Here is a 24508-nt window from a genome sequence, read left to right on the forward strand (position 1 = left end):
CCAAGGCGCGTGCGTAAGGCGGGGCGACGGAGGCCCGCAAGGGCTGAGGCGGGACTGTCTCCGAGGAGGCCATTGGCTGGTCGGGGCCGCGGGGAGGCGGGGCTTCTCCGGCCTCCCGGGGAATGGGCGGTCTTAGTCGGCTTGTCATTCACTGCAGAGGGGGCGGGACTTCGGCCGTCTCGGGAGGGAAGAGTGGCGGAGCCGGCGGGGAGGCGGGGCTCCCTCGAATCCAACCGGAGCAGGGGAACCCGCCCTCCTCCGAGGCTGGGGGCCGCGGCGCTGCGGGCTCCCAGCCCCTCCGGAGCCGCCTGTGTGCTGCAGGGCGGGCTTCCCCCGGCCGCGTGCGGAGCTGCGGTAAGTGTGGGGCTCGGCCCCGCCCCGGGCCCCCGCGGGCCTGCCCCGGCCGCGTCTCCCTTTTCTCTCCCCCTTTTCCCTCCCGCCTGTTTACGCCCGACCCGGGGGGTGGGGAGCGGAGCGGCCGGGGAAGGAGCCCCGGGGCGCCGCGGGGCCCTGCCTTTGTCTGCCCCCGGGCCTGGTTCCCTAGAGGATGGTGCGGGCGGAGGCCCGGGGCTTCCGGGGGCCCCCGGAGCGCCCCCTTTGTGCTCTTAGACCGTGCCCAGGGCCCTGACCGCCGAGGGCCACCCGGACGGCGCTGTGCCGGGCCTGCCCGGGCCCACGAGGACCCGCCGGCCCGCAGTGCAGCCGCGGCCCGCAGGCAGGGGCTCGTGCTTGTGCCGCATCCTCGAGCCCGAAAAGCCTCCGAATCAAGCGTGGGGTGCTGTATGTGTGTCTGTCTGTGTATGTCTGTCTGTAGCTGTGTCTGTATGTCTCAGTATCCATGTCTGTGTGTCTGTAATGGGTCTGTCTGTCTGTCTATCTGTATATCTGTATGTATGTCTGTGTGTCTATGTGTCTGTCTTTGTGTGTCTGTCTGTATCTATGTCTGTATGTGTGTATCAGTGTCTGTGTATCTGTGTATGCCTATGTCTGTATCTGTGTCTGTATGTCTCTGTATCCATGTCTGTGTGTCTGTAATGTGTCTGTGTCTGTCTGTCTATCTGTATATCTGTATGTATGTCTGTGTGTCTATGTGTCTGTCTTTGTGTGTCTGTGTCTGTATGTCTGTCTGAATGTGTGTCTATCTGTGTCTGTATCTGTATGTCTATGTCTGTATCTGTATGTCTGTGTGTCTGTAATATGTCTGTGTCTGTCTATCTGTACGTCTATATGTATGTCTGTGTCTGTGTGTCTATGTGTCTCTCTTTGTGTGTCCTTCTGTGTCTGTATGCCTGTCTGTATGTATGTCTATCTGTGTCTATGTCTGTGTCTATGTATCTGTGTATGTCTACATCTGTATCTGTGTCTATATGTCTCTGTATCCATGTCTGTGTGTCTGTAATATGTCTATGTCTGTGTGTCTGTATCTGTATGTCTGTATGTATGTCTGTGTCTGTATCTGTATGTCTGTATGTATGTCTGTGTCTGTGTGTCTATGTGTCTGTCTCTTTGTCTGTATCTGTCTGTATCTGTCTGTCTGTATGTATGTCTGTGTCTGTCTTTGTGTGTCTGTGTCTGTCTGTATCTGTATATCTGTATGTATGTCTGTGTCTGTGTCATCCTTCCAAATGCGGATTCACTGGAAAAAGCTCATGGCCTTTGAAGTCAGAGGATTTCTCTTTAAATCCTGCCTGTGCCTGATCTCTAGGAAGCCTCCCTCCTCCCCTCCCTGAAAGGGCTCTGTTCCATACCTGCCAAGACCCCTCCCGACTCTCCAGGATCTTCTCCTACCGCTCAGCTCCCCAGTCATCCCCCCCCCCCCCAGCCATGTCCTCCACCGGGTTACTCCTCTATTTCCTCTTCAACTTCAAGTCTTGTCCCCTCCCTCTAGGATATTCTTTCCTTACTCCATTGCCTACACTTACTTAATAATTGACACTAATTATTTAATTATTGCATCTAATCTGAAAGAGATTCCGTAGGAAATTATAGTTAGAAAGTATCAGAGAGGATCTCTAATAGAATTGAATTCAGAGGGTTAATCTAAAAATGAAACTAAGGTTTGTTCATCAGTCAGCGGTTTTAAGCCAAGGGCATGGTCAAAGCATTAAAAGTACTATCTATGCAAAAGCAAGAATAAATATATTACCTAGCTTGGGATCTGGTTTTGGTTTTGGTTTTCCCTCGGTTATACATGATACTTGAGGAAGTGAAAACAATTCTGAGCATGTTGTAAGAGCATAGCATCTTGGAGCTCTCAGTCCTATATAAAGTAAACATTTTTTAACAGATTGAGTTATAGGATGAAGAAAGACTTCATTAGTTCTAAGTTTTTGCAATTTTGAAATCCAAGAAGAGAAGTTATGGTGAATTTTGAAACAATTTTGCTTTTAAACCCAATTCAATCACAACCATTAATTTAAGACATTTACATTGTTTCACATTTCCATAGTAGTAAATTGTTTTTCCCAGGACCACTTTGAAATCCCCCTATTTATTTTTCTAAGTCTCACTCCAAAAAAATCTAAACAGACAGAAATTAATTAAAATAGGATTCTTTTTTTTTTAAGAAATTGCATGGGGCACCTAAGGTGCACAGTGGTTAGAGCACCAGCCCTGGAGTCAGGGGTACCTGAGTTCAAATCTGACCTCAGACATTTAATAATTACCTAGCTGTGTGGCCTCGGGCAAGCCACTTAACCCCATTGCCTTGCAAAAAAAAAAAGTGGCATAACATTTTCCTTAATATTGTGAATTGATTAGGTTATTGTTAGGTTAACCAAAGAATCCTGGACAAAAGATGCCAGGTAAATAAATATATAATATTCTCAACTATGATAAAGAACATAAGTGTTAATATTAGTAGGGGCAAAATGGTACATGATGGACTTTTAAGTCAGAGGACCAGAATTGAAAGTCTAGTTTCCCTTAACTGTATCTGAGGGATCTTGAGCTTTTCCTTCTTGGACTGCTGTTTCCTTAACTACAAACTGAATGGTTAGAATCTCCGTCCCTTCCAATTTTAAAACAAATGATATAAATATTATCACCATTTTGTAGAGGTGCTTAGAAAAATTAAGTGATTTAACTCAGGTCTCAATACTAGTAAATTTTGTAATCAGGTGTTGTTGTTGTTTGATCTGGGGTCCAGAGCTCCTTTTCCTTTGCTGTGGTGCTGCTTCCTAGCCTAAAGTAATACTTTTTTTCAGTTCTGTACTCCCTTGATGTATATTGTGATATGAACAGCATGAGAGTGGCTAATAATGGTACTTTCTTCAGGATGAAAACTGAGTAAGATACAAACTTGAGTTGATAATCATCAATGTTCAACTATTTTTATAATAATAGAAAGATGTTAGTTGCCTATTAAAATACTCATTCTCAATATTACTTTGAAACATTGGTCAAAATGACACAGCTTCTGACCAGTTAGTCTTAAAGGATGCATTTGTCCCTCAGAGCCCCACAGTGGTTCAGAATGAATTAAAGCAATGACCAAAAAAAAATTACGAAATGTCAACAGTAAAGCTAAACAGTTATAGAAGCTGAGTTGCAAACAACACTGGAGGGCAAAGAAAAGAACTAATATTAAGGATTCAGCTGGGACTTAGCCCAGAATTTTTAAACTCCCAGAATTAAAAAAAGAGGCCTCACAGCAGTCTAATCTGAATTCTTCAATGATGTCCCTGACACCTGGTCATTTACTTTATTCTTAAAGACTTCTTATGATAGAACCTCATTTTGATATTTTTGTATTCTTCTGAATGTCCAAGATCAGGCCCTTGATGCAGATGCCTTTTCATTGTTTTTGTTTTCACCTATAAATTTGAATTGTCCTTTTGTACCCTGTACCTCTAAACCCAGACTTGTTAGAGCTTTGCATTAATTTTACCATGATAGGTCCTGTTCCTTATTGGAATACAGACTATTTGAGGGAAGGACCAACTCTTATCTTCATATTTTCCTCTTCTCTCTCCCCTTGTAGAATTTGGAAAATATTTTGGAATTGATAAAATGAATACTCTTACTACACATTGCCATACCTTTAGTTGTCATGTTATGCTGCTTGTAGGTCTTTGAAACTCTTAGAGGATGGGTAATTTCTTTGCTCAGTATTTACCAAGTATTCTCTTAGCCAAAAATGACAGAGTAGATCAGGTTATATAGTAGGCAGGTAGTGCTGCGGTTAGAGATCTTGCTGAGTTCTAATATGACCTAAGACATCAGCTTGCAAATTCTCAGCAAGTCACTTAACCCTGTTTACTTTAGTTTTCTCATCTGTAAAACAAGCTGGAAAAAGAAATGGCAAATAACTTCTTGCCAAGAATCTCCCCCCCCCCCCAGTGGAATCAGAGTCTGACATGACTGAAACCTTTGTCAACAAATATTGTATGTATTCAAAAAATGTTAAATGGATTACTAAAATAGAATTGTACCATATATGTGATGCACTTTGTGAATCATAAAATGTTATATAAATGCTTGCTATTATTATCATAATGGCAATATTCTTGAAAACCTCTAATTCCCATTGTTCCTCAGATGACCAATATGACTTATAAATAATTTACACTATTAACTCAGATATTTTCAATTGTTGATCATTCAGAGCTGACATAGAAGTGTTAAAATAGAAGTAACCTTTTAATCATTTGCCTTATTTCTGTTTATTATTCTCATATATGTAATCTTTTTGAAAAATAGCAAATGTTTATAATGGGAAACTTTTCCCTCTAGCCTTTCATGATGAGATCACTTTTCCTAAATAAATGCATATTCAATTAAGTAGATGAGCAAGTCATTTCCTTAGGGACTATATGGATGAGGTAATGCTTATGCTTAGTATTATTCACCCATGCTCTTCTATCTAGGGAGAAAAAAGAGTGGCCTTTATAGAAAAATACTTAGAGCTGTTTCTTTAAAATATTAATAGATAAGGGATTTAATTTAAAGAATTTTGGGGAGGACCTAAGATTTAACTGATAGCAAGCATCTCCTGATAAGGAGGTCCACTCTACTGATGCAAGTTGGCACATAAACTTATCCCTTTCAGTTGTCTGGGACAATGAAAAGTCTCATTGCCAGTGTGTTCTCTATAGCTGTAATCTCTGTACACTAAGTGCTGCTAATATAGCTTAAAACAGTATGCCTATAGAAATGCTTTACAGGTTCTTAACCTCATAGCATCTTTTCTATGAGGGAAAGTCAGTGAGGTGAACTTTAAAATGCATTTTCTTATGATTTATATATTATATTTTTTTATTATTATTAAACTGAGTTTCTGCCATATATCATTGATACCTTTTTCATTTCTGAAAAGTTATTTTGAAGCTAGCCTTCAGTTCACCAGAACTTTTGAATCCCTTTCCAACTCCCCCTACAATTTGACTATTTGAAACAAAAACAAGCTTTAATTTTGCATGACCTTTATGCTAGAATCTTCTTAGTATTGTGAAACGCAAGATCTGTTGAAGTTGGGAAAAATAAAGAACATAAAGCTAAAAGAGTATTTACATACTAAAAAAAAAGATGTTTGACTAACTTTTGTTTTTTTGTGTGTGTATTCTAGTCAGTAATTGAAGCAACATGGCAAATACTGAAATTACGGTAGATTCAAAATCCATCAAAAGTTCAGGAGTGTAAGTATTTCCATAAAAATTCTGTATCTTCTTGAAAAAACTTATTAACTAGCATTGAACATAATTAAAACATTTTTTAAACTTTCCACAGGTGATGCCAATGTGATCTTTTAATTTGACAAGAAAAGTCCCTGTTACTACCTTGAGTTGACAGGACTCTGACTTTGGTGCTTTTCCTAGGGAGCTCTTCACTCCTTCCTTGATAACTCTGTTTCCACGGCTTCAGTCACCATGAAAACAGTTCTCATATGGAAAACTCCAGTCTCAGTCTCTTCCCAGTCAGTGTTCTAGTCCTTGTTTTTCTTTTTCTTGTTTTTTTTTTACAAGGCACTGGGGTTAAGTGACTTGCCCAAGATCACACAGATAGGTAATTATTAAATGTCTGAGGCAGAATTTGAACTCGAGTCCTCCTGACTCTAGGGCTGGTCCTTTGTCCACTGCACCACCAAGCTGCCCCTTAGTCCTTGTTTTTCTAACTGGCTGCTCTTTATCCCTCTGACACCTCTAACTCAACATGTGGGCCTCAGCTGTCTCTCTGTAAAACAAGGGAGCTGCATTTATTGGTCTCTAAAGTCACAGTCAGCTCTAAATCTGTGACTGGTTCTTAAACAGCATAGTACTGTCTTACCTACTAATGCAGAAGATAGCAAATAAACGACGTGGCGGGGGGGGGGGGTCACCCTTTTGTGACTCAGCACTTTTGTGCACCTCAGATATCTATACAAATTCTAACATAAATTAAGTTAACCAGCATTTTTTTTGGGGGGGGGGGACTCATTATGAGCCAGGCAGTTTATAAATACTGGAAGTACAAAGAAAAACAAAAAGTCATCACTGCTGTTAAGGAGCTCAGTCTAATGGGAGAGACACCAACTGACAAAAGTGTATATACAAATGATATATATAGAGAGAATAAAGGGGTCCCAGCTTTAAGAGGAATGTTACTAGAGTTGACATTTTACCTAAGGCATGAATGAAGCTAGGAAAGCTAAGAGGCCAAGCTGAGGAGGGAAAAAGTTCTAGACATGGGAGATAGCCAGTAAAAATGCACAGTTAGGCAGCAGGGCAGGATGGTCTCTGTTACTGGGAGGCTGGGATCCCACACCTCTTGATTTAAAAAATTCTGAGCTGATAATAGGACTAGAGCCAATCAGGTGCCTATACTAAGTCTTGGCACCAATATGGAGAACCCCTGGGAATAGAATATCTCTTGTTTGCCTGAGGAGGAGTGAACCAGCCCAACAGGGAAATGCAACAGGTCAGAGTTTCTGTGGGATCCACAGTGGGTCTGTCAAATCTGGGTGAGATAGAGACCCAGTCTTAAAATAAAGCAGTTGAAAGAAACTGTTAAGATTGCCTTTCTGATCCTGTAGATAATAATACGCTGCCAAAGTTTGTTGGGAAGGGGTAACATGTCCAGACCTGCATTTTATGAAGCTCACTGATACTGAGTGGAGGATGAACTGAAGTGGGGAGAGACTTAAGGACAGAAGATCAAACAAGAGGCTATTTCAGTAATGCAGGTCTGAGGTGATATACAAGACTGGTGGCACTAACAGGAGGGGAGAGGACTTGTATGTGTGTTGTGACAAAAAGAAAGAAAAGGTGAGGGTTGGGGGTAAGGTAATATAATGTGCTTTGTCTTGGGCATGTTGAGTTTATGCCATCATTCAGTTTGAGATGTTCAGGAGGTTGGTAAAGATGCAAGACTGGTCAGGAGATAGATGAGATTTGGAGATGAAGGTCTGGAAATATCTTGTATAGAAATGATGACTGAAATCATGGAACTTATGAGATCACCAAATTAAAGTAGTATAGAGGGGGAGGAGTATTGGGGGATTCCCAGGTCTTTAGCAAATGGGACCTGGATGAAGATTCAATCAAAGAGATTGAAAGGAATAGCAGACAAGTAGGAGGAGATCCAGGAGAGAGCACTACCCTGAAAAACTAGGAGAGGGGGGTAACTGAAGATGTTGAAGGATGCAGAGTAGGGAAGAAGGATGAAGATTTTTTAAAAGTTTCTTAGGTTTAGTAATTAAGAAATTATTAATAAGTTAGAGCTGATTCTTTTGATTATTGGGACTAGAGAGTTAAGAGAGAGGAAGGGAAGTATAGACTGCCTTTGAGTTTAGCCATGAATGGAGGAGACATGTAGGCTGCTAACTAGTAGGGATGGACTGATCAAGGGAGGGGTGTTTTTGTGGATGGAGGATAGATCTAGATAAGGAGAGTCTGAAAATTAGTGAAGTCATGTGACCTCAGATACTAAACATTGAATGTTCACATATTGCTACTTCTTGGATTCAAGATTTTTTTCTCTAATTAGTGTATTTTTCCTTGTTTTACATGAGAGCCTGAAGGGCTCATTTTTAAGCAGTTGCATAAATTTTAAATGTTTGTGATAACTTTGTATAATCTACCTATGTAAAATCCTCATTTTCAATCTCCTACATTTTATTGGTTTCCTTTGGATCCTGTAATTGTTATCAAGACCTCACCAGATTAACCTGAATTAATTGGTTGATTCTTCTTGAATATTTTACTAATAAGTTAAATTTAAGTTTTTCCTAAAACCTGACAAAAATGGAATATCTTGTGAACTCTTACCTATAAAAAGTGATTTTATTTCCAAACAGAAAGATCTTCCATGGTAGCAAGTCAGTGGAATCTGGACTATCATCACATAGCTATAAAATGGATTATCCACAAATGGGATTATGCATAATAATCAATAATAAAAATTTTCACCCAAACACTGGTATGTATAATAATGTTTTGTGTTGTTTCCTCACATTTCATGAATGACAGTGAATAAGTTAATGTTTTCAAACACATGCAAAGAATGTATGAATTAGGGAATGGGCAGTCACAATAATGCTAGTGGCCAAACTAAAAATCTGATCATTTCTTTAAAAGGTTTTAAGGACAAAAATCGGATTCCTTAGAATTTATTTATTTATTTATTTATTTAGGTTTTTGCAAGGCAAATGGGGTTAAGTGGCTTGCCCAAGGCCACACAGCTAGGTAATTATTAAGTGTCTGAGTTCGGATTTGAGCTCAGGTACTCCTGACTCCAGGGCCAGTGCTTTATCCACTGCGCCACCTAGCTGCCCCTAGAATTTTCTTGTAGCCTTTAATAAGAATGATCATAGAGGGACAGCTAGGTGGCGCAGTGGATAAAGCACTGGCCCTGGAGTCAGGAGTACCTGAGCTCAAATCCGAACTCAGTCACTTAATAATTACCTAGCTGTGTGGCCTTGGGCAAGCCACTTAACCCCATTTGCCTTGCAAAAACCTAAAAAAAAAAAAAAAAAAAAAAAAAAAGAATGATCAGAGTCATAAATAAGAGAGCTGGCAGAGAGCTCAGATATCATCTAGTTGAACTCCCTTATTAGTAAGAAACTGACCTTTCCTATCCCCAAGTATATTATTAAGAAACAGTTTTGAAGGTGAAAAAGGTTTTTTCTTTTGGTTCCCAAATAGTATCATTTCATTATTTTGGGGTTTATTTTGTTTGTTTGTTTTGGTTTTTGCAAGGCAATGGAGTTAAGTGACTTGCCCAAGGTCACACAGCTAGGTAATTATTAAGTGTCTGAGTCTGGATTTGAACGCGGATCTTCTGTCCTTCATTTCATTTTTTTGACCCAAATTTACAAAATGGCTAAGACTAGATGAATATAGGGCAGCTAGGTGGCACAGTGGCTAGAGCGCCAGCCCTGGAGGCAGGAAGACCCGCGTTCAAATCCAGCCTCAGACACTTAATAATTACCTAGCTGCGTGACCTTGAGCAAGTCAGTTAACCCCATTGCCTTGCAAAAAAAAAACTAGATGAATATATAATGGTTCATTTGGAGAGGACTTTACTACCTAATCCAGCTATATTACAGAAGTGGGACCCAGAGAGGTGGCTAAGCTGAGGTTACATAGCTGGTAAACAGTACAAATGGGCTTCAGTGTTCTGACTCCACTGCCATGCTGGTGCCCTCCCAGGGTCTCAGATTAATTTAAGCATATTGTCATTGTTAAAAATAGCGATGAAAATATCAGCTGAACTATAGCTCACTGAATGATATGAGAAAGTGATGGGGGATAGAGCAATAGCTAGTCTTTCCATTAAAAACTTTGGGAACTTTTCTCCATCCCTAACTCTGCCAAGTGCTCAGTATGAGTAATACAAAAGCAATACATTAACTGCTCCTTAACAGAAAGCAGTTTATTATCTTGTGAAATAAGAAGAAAAAATTAGACTGAATATAGTCATGTGTTAATATATTGTGCACAAAGTAAACTAAACTGCTAAGTAGTTAGAGGTTTTTTCCTGATAGATTATGAATTATTTCCACATTTATCCTAATCACTTCATTTCTTTTCTTTTAATAGATTTATGTTTTTCACAAAACAAAATTCTTCCTTCTGTCCTTCCTCCCTACCCTCCTGGAATAGGAAGAATAAAAGCCACTCCTATAACAAATGTATAGTCAAATAAAATAAATTTCTGCAATGGTCTTTTCCAAGTAATTAGTTTCAGTCTGCTCTCTGAGTCATCTCCTCAGGAAATGGTTAGCATGTCTCATCATGAATTCTCTGGAATCATGTTTGGTCATTGTGTTGATCATAGCTCTTAAGTCTTTCAAAGTTGTTTGTGTTTACAGTATTGTTTTTTATATAAATTATTCTGCTGATTTTTCTTTACATCAACTCAGGCAGAGTTTCCCAGGTTCCTCTGAAACTATCCCCTTTGTCATTTCTTATAGCACAATCATGGTATTCCACTGTTTGTAGACCATAGTTCAGGTTTTCCCTAATTGATAGGCAACCTTTATTTTCTGGTTTTATGATACTGTAAAAAGAGCTGATAAACATATTTTTGTACACATAATCCTTTTTTCCCCTTTTCTTTGATTTCTTTGGAGTACACACCTGGGAGCAAAGTATATGCTGTATATGTATATGCTCAGTTTTGTAACATTCAGGGCCTAGTTCTGAATTACTTTTCACACTGACTGAAACTGTTAGCATTTCTATCATCAGTGCAATTATTGTACCTGTTTTCCCACAGGTATGCCAATATCCATCATTTTTGTCAATTTTGTCAATCTGATGGGTATGAGTTCTTTTAATTTGTATTGGGCAGCAGTTCTAAAGTTCAAAATTAATGAGCACTGAGATTAGAGTCAGGAAGTTCAAATTCAATCCGGACATTTATTAACTTTGTGACTCTGGACAAGTGACTTAACTTCTGTCTGCCTCAGCTTCCTTAATTGTAAAAGAGTGACAATAATGCCACCCACCTCCAATTGTAAGAATTTAATGAGATAATATTTATAAAATGCTTAGCAAAGAGCCTGGCACATTGTAGGTATTTATTGTCATCTTTACTCTTTTTCTTTCAAAGCAATAATTTTATTTTTAAACTGCAACTAAGCATTCTCTTTCTTTTCAAAGGCATGTCATTTCGTTCTGGTACAGATGTAGATGCAGCACACCTCAGGGAAACGTTCAAGAGCTTGAAATATGAAGTCAGGAATAAAAATGATCTGACATGTAAAGAAATAATTGAATTAATGTACAATGGTAAGTAATAATTTATAGATAACTACAGGTTATATAGTGCTCATTATTATCAGGCACAGCAAATAAGGGTGAGATTTTGTTAGTTATAGATGAATACGTTTTTAACTTTCTGAAATGCTTGAAATGTACCTCACTTCCTCAAACCAAGAACTGAACCAAATGACTTCTTAAGGTCCCAGTCCAGACCTCTATTATTTTCTTGTTCCCATAGAACTGGTTCTGAAGTGGTGTTTTTTTTTTCCCATTATATATCTAGTTTCTAAAGAAGATCACAGCCAAAGGAGCAGTTTTGTTTGCGTGATCCTAAGTCATGGTGAAGAAGGAATCATCTTTGGAACTGATGCATCTGTTGAACTGAAAAAATTAACATGTTTCTTTAAAGGGGATAGGTGTAGAAGTCTCACAGGAAAACCAAAACTTTTCTTTATTCAGGTAAAATGTTATTTGGGGATTGGTCTTCAGACCAATTGTCTGATAGTGTGGTATGTCCAAAAGTCCTTAGCTTTCCTCATTCCCGAGAATATCTTGATTTAGGTGTCTTGCTCTTCCTTATATGAAATCTCCACTAAACAAAGAATGGTAGGAAAACCATCTCTTAGTTTACTGACTTCAATTTATCTGCCATCCCTGTCAGTGATAAATCCAGGAGTTTCTGAATTGTCTGCTTTTTAAATGGCATATAGAAATATGTTTAGGCATGTTGATGTGCAGAATATGCTAGAATCTGACCACCTCTAAAATCTTTTGTTTATTTCTGTGGGCTATGTTTTTGAAAGGATACTAAAAAGCTGGAGCACATTAAATTGCAATGTGACTAGGCTAGTGAAGGGACTCAAGTCCATGTTGTGTGTGTTGCTGTGTAACTGGAGGAGATGAGACTGATGGGGACATTGATAACTGTCTTCAGGTATTTGAAGGAATGCTAAAAAGATCAGTTAGACCTGTTATGCTTGACCCTAGAGGACAGAATGTGGGATGGTGAATAGCAGTTTCAGAGAGGTAGATAATATCTTAATATAAGGAATGATATTTCTGGGTTGCCTTGGGGGAGATCTTCAAGTGAAATTTGAAAGATTGCTTATAAGGAATGTAATAGAAGAGATTCTTGATCAGACATAGGTTAGATTAGGTGACATGAAGTCCTTTTCTTTAAGATTATGTGATTCTAAGCTAATAACCTATTCTCTTTTATTCTTAAAATAATAAATAACTTGTGATTGTTCAAAAGTTTTTCTAGATAAATTGTTATTTTGATCCACTAACAAAGACTGAAATTTATGATTTTCTTTCATGTATAAAATAGGGAGTATGTGTCCTGGGAACCAGGAACCTGAGATCAAGTGTTATTGGCTTTTTTGTACCCGGGCAAATCAATACATTCTTGAATTCTGGGCAACCCTCAAAGACTGAAGTGCTAACCTGCCTTGGTACAGAGAATTTCCTATATCAGTGAAATCAGAGACCCAGTATCAGTCCAACAGAAATAACACACTGCAGTATGAGCAGTTACTTTCCTCTAACCATCTGTTATAATTAATGCATTTCAAATAAGACTACATAGGATTTACTTGTATATATCTTTCCCACTTTAAAAATCACAAAATGGTCTGGTATATGTCAGACCAAATTAGGAACAAGGTTTTCTGAAACCTTGAAGTTCTTGATTCTGGGAGCCAGAGATGAAATCTAATGACTAGAAAAATCAAAATGTTCAGCTTAGAGTTTTTAAGAAATCAGATTTGGCAAATTATAAATGAATAATAATTTCTATTCCTTGAAGTCCTTGAAACTGAATCAGTAGCCAGGAAGGACATAAATTCTTATTGATTCAGTAGATGGTATAGGCCCCTTCCCATGTGGCCACATTCAGGGCCTTCCTGTTTTTGTCTGTATCAAGAGAACTAAAAAGAAAATTTGATGTCAGTCATTTCTGACTTAGAATTTAAAGCCAGGAGGCTAAAGATAGTCAAAAACTATTTTTCATAAATAGTATTTGATTTGATTTTTTTTTTCTTTTAACTAGGCATGTAGAGGTACTGAGTTGGATTGCGGTGTTGAGACAGACAGTGGCACTGATGAGGACATGACATGCCAGAAAATACCTGTGGAGGCAGACTTCTTATATGCATATTCTACAGCCCCAGGTAAGGAAGAGACATGCAAAACTGGCATTTATTTAAAAAATCACAGATTTTTAATTACACTAAGACTGATTTTTTTGTGTGTTTGCATTAGTACTTTAAGAAAGTTTTTAACACTTGGTTACACAGGTTGTATTTTAATACCGGGGTGATCCAGTTAACCTTGTGTCTAATAAACACAACCCTTGATTTTAGCTCCTATGAAATATAACATATTCAATCATGATTTTACTGGTAAAATGAGTATAGTAGCATAGAAAAACAACCATGGTGCTGGGGGATCTGAAGCCCTAAGTTAAAATTCTGACTCTATAACCATATCAGACCTTTAATCTCTCTCAGTTTCAGCATTGCTCTTTGTAAAATGAGGGTGTTCAGACTTAGTATTATTCTGGATCAAATATTCCTATTGGCACTTCTATTGTGCTTTAAAAGTGTACAAAGCACTGTCTTTCTAACAGCCATTTTGGAAGGTAGAAATTTACAGATGAGGAAATTGAAGCTCTTTGAGATTTAAGCCCTTGGTACCCTGCTTATTCATCTAGCTACCCTCCAAAATTGAGCAGGAAGTGAACTCAAGCCAGACAGTTTGATTGGCTCTTTATTTTGCCTCTCCATGAGAGAGAATGCGTGGAAACTTTGTGAAAGATTAGACAGAGAGTTGGAGGTGGTTTTCTGTATGTTGATATCAGCAGGACGTCTGATAGAGCAGGTGGGCAAGTATTATTAATATTGTTGTCATAGCAGGTGGCATTCTGAGTGAGTCAGGTATCCTTGCCCAAAGAGGAGGTAATACAGGGGAATGGAAGGCAGTACACAGCAGTTTTTCTTCCAATTCATCACTATTACTGTCCCAAGGCATAAATAGTATTTTCCTCCCATGGTCAGGGAAACCTACTGGAAGCCATACTTGTTTTTTTGGACAGTTTACTTAGAACTTTGTATAATTATTTGTGAAATCAAGTTTGATAATTGTCACTATGACAGTTTGTGGATTTTGTTGTTTTGTAGGCTACTATTCTTGGAGAAATTCGAAGGATGGTTCGTGGTTTATCCAGTCACTTTGTGCAATGCTGAAAGAGCATGCTCACCAGCTTGAAATCATGCAAATCCTCACACGAGTCAATCGAAAAGTTGCCACAGAGTTTGAATCTTATTCCTTAGATGCTTCCTTCCATGCAAAGAAGCAGGTGCCATGTATTATGTCCATGCTTACTAAGGAACTATATTTTTTCCCCTAAGAAAATCCATGTGTTTAAATTTGTATGCCAAGCCAGTGAATGATAGGTCTGAGGACTGCATTTCCTTTTTTAATTTAAGTTGCACACCTTGAGCCTAATGCAGTGTGTTGTTGGATGTTTGAGAGAGAATCACTCTTTTACCATTTACTAGAACCACTAAATTGCTACCTCAAATTCAGGTAGTTGAAATGGAAGCTAATTTTAGGATTTAATATATTGACTTAAAAAAAAACAAGTGGATATTGATATTTGTTAAAGGAAGAAAATAGTGTGTCTTCGAAACTTAGGAGTTATTGGAGATTTAGGAAACAACATTTATTGATAGCATATCATGGATTTTTGAGGGGCTATGGAAGTAGTAACACATTTTTAAAATATTTTTACTTAACTGTGAAAGATAACATGGCATAATCGGTAAAAAAAGATGGCCTTGGAGTCAGGAAGACCTGATTTGCACCATTGTGCAAGGTTCTCCACCTCTCAATGTCCCAAGAAATGAGGACTCAGGTGAGCTCAATCATCCTGACCCAGATTTTTTGAATTTTTTTTTACTTATTTAAGGTAATGGGATTAATTATTTAAGTGTCTGAGGTCAGATTTGAACTCAAGTCCTCCTGACTCCAGGGCCGATGCTTTATCCACTATGCCACCTAGCTAGCTGCCCCGTTAAGCTGAATTTCTAAATATGTATTCAGTTTTTGTCAAATGACAAATAATATATGATGTTTTCTGAATCTCTGTCAGAATTATGATTATTGCTAAAGACTAGCAGTGGCAGATTTTTAATTTGCAAAATTGATATTTGGAAATAAGCAATTCATCTATAGATGAATTTTTTTAAACATGCACATTAAAATTCTATGGGGCTAAGTTTTTTTAATCAAATAAAACATTTGAATGTTAAATTTAGAAACCATAATTCTATTTGGGCAAAAAATGTGACTGAACTCGGGTGTTATCTCTGAGCCTTACTTAATCATTAAGGGCAAAGAGGATTCATTCTCAAGGTGCTGAAATACTGTTTGTTCACCAGCATAAGAAGGATGCTTGTCCCCATAAGGATCAGGTGGACTGACTATAAGCAATACAAATTAAGAGATGGTAGGGATACAACTTGGCACAACATCATATGTGCAGGGTAGTTTTGAAAACCAACCAAAGGCCTAATCAGCAGCAGCTTGGCACACCAGGGTTATTGTGAGGATGGGATGCTTAACTTGGATGCAGACAACAGGAACCCCATGGGAAAGAGTCAGAAAGAAGTAGAGACTAGATTTTTAGGCCAATATGGATGCATGGAATGGTTCTGGTCACAGCTTTTTCAAGACAACAGTCTTCATATAAACAGGACAAAGCCAAATGGACACATGATCAGAGTTTTCCACAGAACACTGGACAAAGACTATAAAGTAGAATCATAGATCTTGTGCTGAAAGAGACCTCCATGTTCAATCACCTAGTCCAACTAGCCTGTTGTATAAGGGAGGAAGCTGTGACTTAGCAGTAAAGTCTGTGAATGAGGCCCTCTGCCCCAAGAACCTCTGCACTCTGTTGTCCTTAGTCCATCCTCTCCCTTTTACAGCTGAGAAATGAGGCCAAAAGGAATGAAATAACTAGTATAAATGACTAGCATCTATTGATGGTTAAGGACACAACTGGAATTTGGATCCAGTTTTCTTGATTCCCAAGAGTCATCAATACTTTTAGTCTAGTAATTTTCATTTTACTTGAGGGGGAAAAACCCAAACTTACAAGTGGTAATATTCCCCTTCTACTAGTGTATAAATGATGTTTCTAATTTATACAATTTAAATGCACCATGTAATTGTAATGGTCCTTCATAATGTTTGTATGACCACTTCTATAATAAAAATTTGTTACTTTGAATAAAAATAAAATAAATTATAAAAAAATATAAATTTCGATAAAATTAACTGATTTTCCCCTCATTTTTTTTATCTGTTTGAAATGAAACTCTTGTTAATCTCACAGCAAACTTAAAAATTGAAGTGTCGGGGTGGCTAGGTGGCGCAATGGATAAAGTACCAGCCCTGGAGTCAGGAGTACCTGGGTTCAAATCCAGTCTCAGACACTTAATAATTACCTAGCTGTGTGGCCTTGAGCAAGCCACTTAACCCCATTGCCTAGCCAAAAAAAAAAAAAACCTAAAAAAAATTGAAGGGTCATCCACTGAATAGATACTTGGCAGTGATAATAGTAGCACACTATGTCTTGGCCTCTTCAGTGTACTACTGATAGATAGGGGAAAATGGCTATTCATTGGTTACTATGTATCCAGTGCTAGAATACAATTTCAAGCAGAGACAGTACAACATTCAAAGAGTTTACATTCTAATAGGGAAGACTTCTTGCCCCTACTTGCACTCGGATACACTGTGTAACCTAGTATCATTTTGACTTCCAAGGCTTTACACTGAGGAAAGCTTTCATACCTTAAAGGTTTAAATGATTGAATCCTCCACAGTTAAGAAGTTTCCATAGATTGGAATGGTAGAACACAATAGCCAACCTACATAATCCTGACTGACCATTTTCACCCTTTGTTGATGAGATTCTTCCTGGGATCACCTCTTTTTTGGGAAGTAGCTTAAGACTTGTGGTATGATTCCCATACAAGCATTTATGAAGTCAGGACAAAGCTGTTGTTCTCTTACACCCCATTCACCTTGCCACTGCCTCTGAAAATGTAGAACAAAGCATTAGACTTTCTCCAGGTCTTATTTAGATCACTCTTGCTGAGGTAAACAATTGCTGGTTAAGCAGGAAAAGAGGGGCCATCTCTGCTCTTGGAAAGAAGGGAAATTCCTTCTGGACTCTTCTCTGATGGAGAAAAATAATCCAGAAGCAACATAAAAGGACAATCTCATAGCCTGGTACTGAAAAAGAACTCAGATAATTTATAATGAGAGGTTTCCTTCCACAGGTTCCTACTCTGAGACCTCTGTACAATGTAGTGAACCTAGGTTCTCCAAAGCCTACTTAAGTGTTTGTTCTGGTAGGTTTTCTCATGTAGAAGGAAATGCTTGGAACACAGTCCTGACATCAGACAGTAATTTCTTAAATATAGAGTTCTTTGGTTCTTTAATTAAGCAAGATAATTATCCTGAGAGCATTTTAAAGTAAGGAAGATGTTAGATATGGTTAAAACAAAGAGCAAGTTTTTGTTACCAGCATGGAAGTCATTTTGAAATAATCTGAGTGAGGTCAGAAATTTGACTTAGTTGAATAGAAAGGAAGCAGGTATTATTAGACACTTAATATGTGCCAAATACCACTAAGTGCTTTACAAATATTAGCTCATTTTTTCCTTACATTTCACTGGGAGGTAGTTGCTATTTCACTTCCTATTTTACAGATGAAATTGAGTTATCTTTAACTTGCCTAGAGGTACATTTCCAGTTTTCTGACTTCAGGCCCAACACTATCCACAGAACCACCTATGAAAAGCAATGACAAACTTGACAATTCAACAAGCTAATGTTACACAATGGGAAAATCATAAGAATTGTCATGGGTTGTAACCATTTTTTGCTGAAGTTATACTGATGAAATCTCCATAATAAGGAGGGCTAAAAGAGTCTTATTATTAGCCAAAGACTTGATCTCCTTGCCAAGAAGAGGGACTTGGCTTGAAGGACAGCACCGGTCTAGAATATAGACTTTATAGAGATGACTGATAGAAGGTTGTAAGCAGCATTGTCTCATAAATCAAGAAGAAATGACAAGGGGAAAAAATTAATTTGAAGAAAGTTTGTTATTTACCAACCAGAAGCTCTTACAATACCTTTATTTGTCTTCTCCAAAAGAACCTATTAACCTCCCATGTAGCCACAACTTCCTTTTGTTTTCTGGTTTTATTGATAACAAGGATGTCAAGACTGATTTCATCAACAATATCCCTCACTCTTTCATGTATCTTCATGGTTTGTCAAGAGAGAATAGTTTCAGCACACAAAATATAAAAATAAAAAGAATACTCTTACACAAAAATAATCTAGGAGAGAATAATAGGGAGGTTTTTAAAATAACATTACAAAAAATATCTCGGAGTGAATCTAGTGAAACATATAGAAGTAATTACAAATGCTCCTTAAAGAAAAGCAAACAAGAAAATTTAAATAATTAGAATTTAATTTAGTGATATTGCTGGCTCATACCAATATAATGAAAATGACAATCCTGCCTAAGTACCTAAATTAGTTTATAGTTTTGGTGATATACCAATTGGAAAAACTAGGCAATTAGAATATCATGGGAAATATATAATGGGGAAAAAGTAAGGATGAAAGGAGAATTAAGTAGTTATAAACATTGTAAAGTAGTAATCATTAAAACAATTTACCACTAGTTAAAAAAGAATAAACCATTGCAACAGGTTAGACAAGAAACATAAATAACTGAACTTATTAATATAGCATTTGATGGGGTGGCTAGGTGGCGCAGTGGATAGAGCACCAGCCCTGGAGTCAGGAGGACCTGTGTTCAAATCCAGCCTCAGACACTTAATAATTACCTAGCTGTGTGGCCTTGGGCAACCCACTTAACCCCATTGCCTTGCAAAAACCTAAAAATATATATATATCACATTTGATAAATCTGAAAACATGGGGAAGAATTCTTTAATAAGAATTGTTGGGATACTGGAAAGTATTATATGCATAATAAATTCAAAATAAATATGCAACCTGGATTATTAAAGGTTCTACCATTAAAAAATAATTAGAAGAGATTAGATCAGGTACCCTTCACAGCTATTGACCAAGGGGTAAATTCTCAATCACATAAGGAATTGAGGAATTGATTTCAGAAGATTAAATATTTACATGAAATTGGAACAAGAGTGAGAAGGGAAAAGCAGAAGACCAAGGGAAAAAAATCTGACATCTAATAACTGAATAGAGTTTGGTTTGAAAGCTGTATAGGCAACTAACAAACATATAAACCAAAAATCATAAAGATAAATGGTTAAGGAATTTAGAGAAAGAATTGCAAGTGATTAAGAATATGAAAGAATATCTAATGCACTAATAAGAAAAATGCAAAGAAAAGTAATTGGAAATGTAAATACCTTTCAGAAATGATTAAAATCATGACACATATATATATATATGCACATTATTGTATACTAATAACATATTAGTATACATGTTTTATAAAATATATGCAATTAACTGCCTCTATAGATATGTATCTACACACACATATATATTCATATGTATATTTTTTCTGTCACTATCTCATTTGTCAGAATATGCATAACAGTGCCAGCAACTCAGCTCTACCACTAGGTGTCGCTTTGGATCATAAACCCATTAACTATGATTTTTTGCCATAATTACCCAAGCCAATTGTGGTTTATTACCAGATAATTATCACCATTTTATATCTAAGAACACTGAAACAGAAAGATTAAGGAACTTGCACAAGGCAGCATAGTTAATAAATGTCTGAGGACAGATTTGAAGTCATATCTTCCTGATTCCAGGTTAAGCCTTGTTACCTAATGAGACACCTTTTTGCTTCAGATAAAAATTTATTTGTCAACCCTTCTTAATCTGGCTCCATCAGTTTTTTCAGATGACTTAAACATTACTCATATCCATGCTCTCCATGTTGTATCCAGTCAAGGAACAGCTAGATGATGCAGTGCATGGAGCAACAGCATGGGAATCTCATCCTATGCTTTAGTCTGTGACCAGCACAAGCAATTTTTTCTACTCTGTAACTTTGACCAAGATCCAGGCAAGCTCTGGTAGTGTCCCTCTTTGCCTTGGGATTTCAGTCCAAGGCTTTAACCCAGATCTGCTTATAGGCAATGCAATAGAATCCTGCTCCCAGTGCCAACAAAGGGAGCTCAGGAATCTTCTTTTGAACAAGGGCTGTGATTCTGTCCCTTATGATTCAGTAACCCCCATGGCCTGCTGGAGTCCAGTTTGTCATTGCTGGACTGCATGTCACTTCTACTCCAGTGTGACAGATCTTTTCTGTGGACTTTTGAAGTTGTTTTGGTCTGGAAATTTGCTTCACCCTGCCCTTTTGTGGATTCTGCCACAACAGAATTGGTATTGAGGAATTATTTAAAGTTTGGGAGAGGAATTTGGGTGAGTTCCTGTATTTTCTCCTCTCCTGCCTGGCCCCCCATTTTAAGTAGAGGATAAGGGTATGGTCAAGAAAGCCCAAAGGTTCTTTATTCCAAGAGGCCTATAGATAAAAGATATCTGTGAGGTTTTTAGTTTGTGATAGGAGTGCAAATTCTGCATAGTACTTTTTTCCATTGTGAATTTAGAAACCATAAAAATATATGTTACTAATAAAATTTCTAAAAGTTTAGAGTTCCCAGACAGGCAGTAAGCCTAGCTGGCTAAATTCTGCTGACACTAATTCAAAGTTCAAGTTATCTTTACCTGAGAAAACCATCCTTAAAATTTAAGCAGGCAGGCAGGTGGCACAGTAGATAAAGCACTGAACCTGGAATCAGAAAGAGTTGAATTCAAATTCAGTCTCAAATACTTATTATCTGTGTGACCCTGGGCAAATTATTTAACACTATTTGTCTCAGTTACTTCATTTGTAATATGAGCTGGAAAAGGATGTGGAAAACCATTCCAACTTCTTTGCCAACAAAACCCCAAATGGAGTAACAGTCACAACTGAAAAACCACTGAACAATAAAGCAAATTTAAAGGAATTAAAAAATAATACTGCTAATTTGCGTGTAGCAAAGAAATAAAAAAAAAAGCAGAAAGTGGAGTAGATTCACCATTGTTGTAGCAGATTCTTGAATAAACATTATTGAATTCTCTTAATAAATTGAGAAATTAAACCAGTAGTTCCGGCTACTAAAAGGCTTAAGGTCAGTTTTCTGTCTGTAGCTACTGCTACTGCAGTAGTCTCTGTCCTCCTTATACATTCCTTGAAGCTTTCAAAAAAGAGATTTAAAATGACCACAACAAACAACAGCAATATCTTCCAACATCTAATTCAGAGACTGAGATAGCCACATCTCTTCAAGTTAGGAAAGTTCCACAAATTTGGTTAAACTTTTGGTTTCCTATTCTTTGCCTTTATGTGCTTTTAACAGAATTATGTGAAATTGAAAGGCCCTGGACTTGAATCTCATTTTCTGGTCAGTCAGGATTATGTAGCTTGGCTATTGTGTTCCATCATTCCACTGTATTGAAAACCCTTAACTGTGGAGGATTCAGTCATTAAAACCATTAGGGTCTGAAAGCTTTCCTCTAGTGTAAATCCTTGGAGGTCAAAATCAAACTGCTGTGGCTGATTTGTTTCTTGGGTTCAGTTCTGCCTTGTGAGGAATCATGAGGCAGACTCAGGAATGCAGGTTTTGGAAAGAAAATAGAAATTTATTAAAGGAAGTTACAGCATATTAAGAAAGGAATAGAAAAGTTAGAAAGTTTTAAGAGAAGACCATGCAGATTGCTGATTAAATTTTGTCCAGGCCAGCTGGCCAGGGTTCCACAGGAGCCTCAAGGTCAAAGAGGCCGCCTCCCCACTTCTCTCCCAGAGTCCATGGGTAATGACCTGGGATTGACCCAAGTCCCGAATTGGAGATTTTTGCCTTTTGGGGAGAGGTCCCTTTTTATTGGTCTTCCAGGACCTGTGTTTACTGGCTGCCCTGGAAAAGCAATGCAATCCAAGTTGAAGACCAGGTCATCAGGTTGGGCCTAAATTAGACAATAAGGAAAGGAAGATTCCTTTTACAATGCAAACAAAAGATTTACAAAGTTTGTCTCCAGATGATATCATCACCCCCGTGCCCACATTTCTCTGCATAAAACTAGGTTACATAATGTATACTTGAGTGCAAGTAGGGAGGCAAGGCATCTTCCCTATTAGAATATAAACTCTTTGAATGTTGTAGTCTTTCTACTTGAAATTGTATTCTAGCACTGGATACATAGTGGCCATTGAATAGCCACTTTCTCCTATCTATCCAACAATGGTAGTACACTAAAGGGGCCAAGACATAGTATGCTACTATTATCACTGCCAAGCATCTATTTGATATCCTTCCCTGTTTATACTTTCCTTTTTCCTTTCCTCTTATTCCTCCTCAATATTTTGCTCCTTTTCCCCTTTAACTTTTCTTTTAAATTTTAACTTTAACTTTACTTTTACCTTCATCTTCACTTTTATCAGTCCTTTCTTCTCCTTCCCCACTGCTTCCCTGTAGGGTAGGATAGATTTTTTTAAATTCAATTGGGAAAGTATGTTATTCACTCTCTAGGTCAAATCTATTGCAAGTGGGATTTACTCAGTGTTCACACCTTCCTTTCTTTCCTTCTCTATAATAAACCTATGTGCCTCTTCACTTCATTTTATTTATCTACTAATGTCTAGCCTTCTCCTAATATCCTCCTTCTTTTTTATGTCTTTATTGTTTTAACTCTGTCACATACCTACTTTGTCAAAATATATTCTTTTTATATGTTCTGATAGAAGTACCATTCTCCTTGGTTGAATGATTGATAAGGAGCATTGTCTCATAGTCACTAAGTACACTTCCCTCTTCTCCTGGACTTGGATCTCTAGGATTTCTACCCTTAAGTTTTGACTTTAGAAGGGTATATAGATTAAGATTAGGAGGGTGGTGAATAAATAAGGGAATAACTTTTAAAGGGGGTGGTAAAATAAGGAATAACAGAAAGGGGAGAAGATAAAGTAACAGGGATAGGATGAAAAGAGGTTTAAAAGAAAAATAGTACAAATAAAATGGAGGGAAATTCACAAATAGTAATTAAAACTTTGGGTTTTTTTGTTTTCTTTCCTGATTAATATGGAAATATATTTTGCATGATTGCACATGTACAATCTATATCTATATCAGAAAATTGCTTCAAATGAAGTAGTCAACCATAATTACAAAGAGCCTCATGAATTTTCAAAACTCAAGTAATCAGTTTCCCTAGCTATCAAATGAGATAATATAGATCAGTATTATAATTGCAGACAGTAAGAAAATGTTAATTTCCTTCTCTTCCCTCTTTCTAATCTAAATCAGATTTCTAGATATCCTTAGATTATTTCTGAAAAATATCTGATGCTGAAAAATATTCTCTAAACTCTTCAAGTAATAATCAGTGTAGTGTTTGAAGAACTTTAATTTAAAAGGTCAATATGTGGCAAAAAGCATTGGGTGGTAGATCACTGGTAGGTTGGTAAGCATTCAACAATTGACTCTTGGTGGGGTGTGAGAAGGAATGTTGACAGAACACATTTCTATATTGAATCTGTATTATTATTAATATTTTTCTATCACTTAACTTTGTATATTCAACAAAACAATCAAGTTCTAATTTGTAGCATTTGCTGAATTCTTAGGTATAAATGCTTAGACTGAAATTTTAACAGCTCTCTAGACAGTTTGAGCTGACTCCAGCACTTCCCTGGTTGCTAGTGAGAAAGTAAACATAGCATGATATCAAGCAAACTTTTTGGTTCCTGAACAGAGGACAGCCTGCAGCTGGGGTTAATTAATTAGGGATTTGGAGGCTATCTCAGCACTCTTGTAAAGAAGTAGAGGACATTCTTGTCAAAGCATCAGATTCAGTTTTCTGAATCCATTTCTTGAATCATCTCCCAGTCACCAGAACTTACTTTGTCTTGGAAACCCCAATTTGAGATTCTAGTGTTCTATCCTTCTATAACTTTTTAAAGCCAGGTCCTATCTTGACTCTCCCAGTGTTCTTTTCCCTTTGCCTCCATCTCCATGAAAGCAAATATACTACTTGCACATACCACTTCAACAGGAAAGGTTGACATATGCCATTAATCTCTCATTTCCTACACTGCATCCTTACCATGTACTACATATAATGTGCAAAACATAAAATATTAATTACATTTTTATGTTAAGAATAATGGATTTAAATAT

General features: G+C 37.6%; 1 protein-coding gene across 3 annotated transcripts; it reads left to right on the forward strand.

Annotated features, from left to right (window-relative positions):
• The first annotated feature begins 253 nt into the window (after positions 1-253).
• CASP3 (caspase 3) lies at positions 254-16517 on the forward strand. 3 transcript variants are annotated; one of them, XM_074228896.1, is made up of 7 exons: positions 254-354; positions 5567-5636; positions 8273-8394; positions 11082-11210; positions 11467-11642; positions 13234-13354; positions 14363-16517. In XM_074228896.1, the coding sequence occupies exons 2-7, from the start codon at positions 5584-5586 to the stop codon at positions 14590-14592; spliced, it is 831 nt and encodes a 276-aa protein (XP_074084997.1). In that variant the 5' UTR covers positions 254-354; positions 5567-5583; the 3' UTR covers positions 14593-16517. The 3 variants fall into 3 exon arrangements, with proteins under 3 accessions (XP_074084997.1, XP_074084998.1, XP_074084999.1); XM_074228897.1 differs by lacking the exon at positions 254-354 and adding an exon at positions 758-775; XM_074228898.1 differs by lacking the exons at positions 254-354; positions 5567-5636 and adding an exon at positions 5683-6003 and having other exon boundaries at positions 14363-16516.
• The last annotated feature ends 7991 nt before the right edge of the window (positions 16518-24508 follow it).

Source organism: Macrotis lagotis, chromosome 3, assembly GCF_037893015.1.
Source record: "Macrotis lagotis isolate mMagLag1 chromosome 3, bilby.v1.9.chrom.fasta, whole genome shotgun sequence".
Taxonomy (NCBI): domain Eukaryota; kingdom Metazoa; phylum Chordata; class Mammalia; order Peramelemorphia; family Peramelidae; genus Macrotis; species Macrotis lagotis.

Excerpts from the sequence above, each read along its gene's own strand:
- CASP3 (XM_074228896.1), top strand. The coding sequence starts at position 5,584 with ATGGCAAATACTGAAATTACGGTAGATTCAAAATCCATCAAAAGTTCA. Across the intron at positions 5,637-8,272 it reads TCCATCAAAAGTTCAGGAGT|AAAGATCTTCCATGGTAGCA; the intron begins GTAAGTATTTCC and ends ATTTCCAAACAG. Across the intron at positions 11,643-13,233 it reads CAAAACTTTTCTTTATTCAG|GCATGTAGAGGTACTGAGTT; the intron begins GTAAAATGTTAT and ends TCTTTTAACTAG.